The sequence below is a fragment of the Morone saxatilis genome, unplaced genomic scaffold (genome assembly GCF_004916995.1).
Source record: "Morone saxatilis isolate NCDOM2014 unplaced genomic scaffold, NCSU_SB_2.0 Contig21, whole genome shotgun sequence".
NCBI classification, from domain to species: Eukaryota; Metazoa; Chordata; class Actinopteri; family Moronidae; genus Morone; species Morone saxatilis.
In genome coordinates this window covers 15,898,132-15,902,283 of record NW_023339774.1, presented here as the reverse complement: position 1 = coordinate 15,902,283, position 4,152 = coordinate 15,898,132, and the positions used below count along the sequence as shown (strand labels likewise).

At 40.4% G+C, this 4,152-nt stretch overlaps 1 protein-coding gene across 3 annotated transcripts in view; it reads right to left on the bottom strand.

Annotated features, from left to right (window-relative positions):
- Positions 1 to 253: 253 nt before the first annotated feature.
- The window catches only part of amacr (alpha-methylacyl-CoA racemase), a 15,502-nt gene continuing 11,603 nt past the window's right edge, over positions 254 to 4,152 (bottom strand). For 2 of the 3 annotated variants that reach the window (XM_035667788.1, XM_035667787.1), the window contains 2 exons: positions 3,889 to 4,075; positions 3,188 to 3,597 (listed from right to left, as the gene is read on the bottom strand). In XM_035667788.1, coding sequence (XP_035523681.1) covers positions 3,188 to 3,597; positions 3,889 to 4,075 — 597 coding nt within the window. Of the gene's footprint in view, positions 3,598 to 3,888; positions 4,076 to 4,152 lie in introns of all 3 variants that reach the window. The other variant, XM_035667790.1, reaches the window with a different exon arrangement.

The window sequence follows — 4,152 nt, the reverse complement described above, 5'->3', positions numbered from 1 at the left end:
ATTAGATTTTAAGAGGCAGAGCCTATGAGGATGATTTGTGACATCATAAATAGTCTAAAAAGTCCATCCTGGTCCAGTCTGCAACTTATACAAGTGTGATATAGAAACTAGAAGCCATCAATGCACATACCCTGAGAATGGACTTTACAGTGAAGCAGGAGACATCTTGTGTCCAGCAGGAACACTTGCTAAATCAACATAATTTGCATATTCATAAATACTGGAAATTGTAATGAGGCAGAAGGAGTAGACGCCTTTTTTAACGAGTTTAATATAGAAAAACACACATCAGACACACATTATTGTTCCAAGCAGTCTATTTGTATACATGTTGTGATACATGTCTGAAGGGGATTTAAGTGGGCGTGTATCAGCTTTAAAATATACACACACACACACTGCACACGATGAACATAAATCAAGTTCATTAATTATCATTAGGCATCTCCCCACAGAGGTTCTGAGTATTTAATCAGTTGAAACCAATAATTTAAACCTTCGGCTGCAATGAGTTCTCCACAGGTGACGCCAACTATATAAATTACAATGTACAAAATGGTATTGATGAGTAAACATTTAAAAAAAAAACAGCAATCTAGTTTTCTTCTTCTTAATAATGAAAAGTTTTCATTTTAATTAATGTCTGGTATAAATAACTGTATGTGGTGGTTTATATTTGAAATTCCCATAAACTCCTCCTGTAGCTCTTTCAATATGCATCAACAGGTAGTCCGACAGGTACCACAAAACCACAGTTAACGGCCTACGTCCACTGGATCTGTCTGCGTCATGTTTGGCTGCCGGAGAAGATTCACTCCTTCTAGGTACCGCGGTGCCGCCTTAGTGACGGAGGCGTGTCACTCGCAGCTCTTTTCTTTGCTCTGCCTTCCTTATGTGCCAGGTCTATTTATCTCAGAGCAGCTCACGTCTCTGAAATTTACTTGTAAATGTATATAAATGCATGTATTTATTGACAAGTTGACTTAAAATGAATATTTAATGATGCATTTCATTTGACATTTTCTTGAGAAATACAGCTGTATTTTGAAAGTCTGGCCAGCCCTTGACAAATAACACATTTGGGTGATTTTTTCATTTAAAAGATGTAAACACAGCCTCATGAGGGTATGGGACATAAAGCATAATATTTGCAGCAAGTTCTGCGGTCTCAGATTCTTTATACAAGGCCTCAGACTTTCATCAGCTCGTTAGGTCTGAGGCTTGTGAACAGCTGTCATTAGAAAACATCAGCTGGTGCCAATTTCAAAGCTTTACAAATACACTGATTCTTCAAACCGTGTGCAAACACTGACCAACAACAGGTTCCTCTATGCAGCTGTGTAAGACTCTGAAAATGGAAGTTATTGATGCCCACAGTGCAGGAGAAGGCTTCAAGAATTTAGCAAAGCATTGTCAGCCTGCAGTTTTAACAGTGTGAAATGTGGCTTCTCAATATTCATCCTAAAGTCCGTCTCCAAATCCACCGTGGACTACCTCAAGAGACACAAGCCGAAGGTTTTGGAATGACCCTCACAGTTTTTTGACCTTAAATATTGAAAATCTGTGGGTAGATCTTAAGAACTGTGCATGCCCCCAAGAATACTGCTGAACTAGAAACCTTTTGCGAGAAATAATGTGAAAAACACCCAAATACAAGATCTAATAGACTTTTAGCAGCTACAAAACTTGTTTGTAAGCTGTGATATCAAGTACTGACAGTAAAGTATACCCAATTATTAAAAAAAGAAAACCTAACAATGCATGAATGTTTGCTGCAAATACTGTGACTTTTATGTTCCATACCTTCAGGAGACTGTGTTTACATCTTTTCAATCACCAAAATTTGAAAAGGGGTGACCAAACTTTCGCATACAACTGCACACAACCTGCTCTCTGGTTTAAGGCAGCTACATTTGTGATTTAGTGGTTGGCACATAATTCCCTTGTTCTGTACCTGTTAACCAGGCACTCATTCCCAACCTGCAACACCTTGAATAAAAATCTTTATTTTTATACCCATGTCTTCATGACGACAGCTGCGCTGTAATATCAGCTACAATGATATTTAAAATAAGAGACCACAGAGGCAACAAAAGGTCGTCCATGTACAGCCACAAAACATGTTTTCACTGAAAATGTGTATTTATGCTTGTAAAACCCCCAAAATGTGGGCAAACCAACTTAACTACAGTGTATTAAAAATGTACGTTTCCACATTTCCAATGGACAGAAGCATCACTGAGCAAAAGTGCAACTAGAACGAGACACAGCTGTATTCAGGAGATATCAGACATTAGCATGCCAAACTTAGAAGCCCTGGTGGCAGACTAAAACAATAAAGGCAGTATTTACTTCACATTTTTGGTGCTGTTGATTTATACACAAACATTTGGCAAATGGAAACCACGTTGACTCTGAGCTGGAAAATATAGCACACCTCCGTACTATGTAATTTAAGGAGTAGCAGCACTTCCTAGGGCTGTTCTTCAAAAGTCCTGCAAAAGCGGAACTAAAAACAAGGAGGCAGCCATTCAAACTGACAACTGTGACCAATTTCAATTTGTTATGTGAAGCACTTTGGGCTGCATGTTCGTATGAAAGGTGCTACATAAATAAAGTTGAGTTGAATTGTCAAACCCAAACTGCATCCATGTGCCCTGAGAGAGTGCACAGGATGGCTTTTAACCTCATCCTATCACCTACATTGCCTACACTCGAAGTAAGATACCTCCGAAAACATCAGGTTCCTCAGCCTTAGAGAATGAAAGAAAATAGGAGATGAGATGTAAGTTTTTTTTCTTAGTTTCTCAGTTGAATTTCTAGTTCATGAAAAGAAAAAACATGTTTTATTACTTACTAGCACTTTGCTGTGTTATGTATCTTATTTAGTTATTTGTCAAAAATCAATATCAATTAACCCTTTCTAAGTCCCGCCTTTTTGGCTCTGTGCTCCAATAACAGGTTAGTGAGCATCAGCCAGAACCTCACTCAACTTTCCCTGTAGTTAATATGCTCTGTGCTAGGCTCATCTATGTTGAAAAGACACATTTAAAGAGTGTGAACTGTTATTGGAGCACAGAGCTAAAAGAGTTTGGGACAGGTCGATTATTTCCACCGTACAGCTAATAATTGCTCTTATAAAGACAGAAATGTGGATTTTTTAAACAAGCTTTTGACTTTTGGTCCTCTACAACTTTGCTTTGGCAGCATTAGACTCTACGACCCCTGCTGCTCGCATCTGGTCTATCTCCGCTGACGTAAACCCGTACTCCTCTAGCACCTCAACCGTGTGTTCTCCGATAACAGGATCTGGGGTAAGGCAAGGCTCTGCAGGAGTCCGAGAGAGAACCGGGGCCGGCCGGGGGCTTTCATCCCTGCTGGAGTCCTTGATGAAAGAAGCTCTTTCCTGGTTATGTGGGTGTGAGCTCACCTGGTCAAAAGACAACACAGGTGTAACACAGGCATCAGTCCCATCAAAAATCCTTGACCAATCCGCCTGGGTTTTTGAAGCAAAACGCTCTGTGAAGATCCGTCTCAGCTCTGGCCAATCACTGAAGCTCATCTGAGGAGGCAGCTCTCCAGCGTCCAACTCTAAGCCTAGGAAAAGAAGACTTGTGTAACCAATGCATCAACAGCAAAAATGACACAAAACAGAGAAATGTTCTTAGAGCAGTGGTCATAATCACAATCAACCTGTTGACCTTTGTGGTGAAGTGTAAGTATTTCACTTGAATGGTCTTTTTTTTTTTTCATAGGTTAGTGTTGGGAGGAGGTGTTTTATTTCACACAGTGCCCTGTACTGTGCCTGGGCCCATCCACACAAGTTTCCCCCAAGGTTTGTCTCGGGCACATGTGGAAGGAAAGAATGTGTATTTGCATACTACAAACCCTTAAGTAGCTCTCTGTAGAACTGCGGTTCTATGGCACCCACAGCCATGTACTGTCCGTCTGAAGTCTGGTAGGTATCGTAGAAGGGCGCTCCACTGTCCAACATGTTTTGTCCTTTTGAACGGTCCCACATACCAATGCTGCGGGATTTCCAAACAAATGAACCTACATATGCTGCTCCCTCTACCTGAGGACGAGAGAGGGGAAGAGAAAAGGTGAACAGAAGGTCAGGGTTCATATTTGTATTTATATTTCATGCATAAT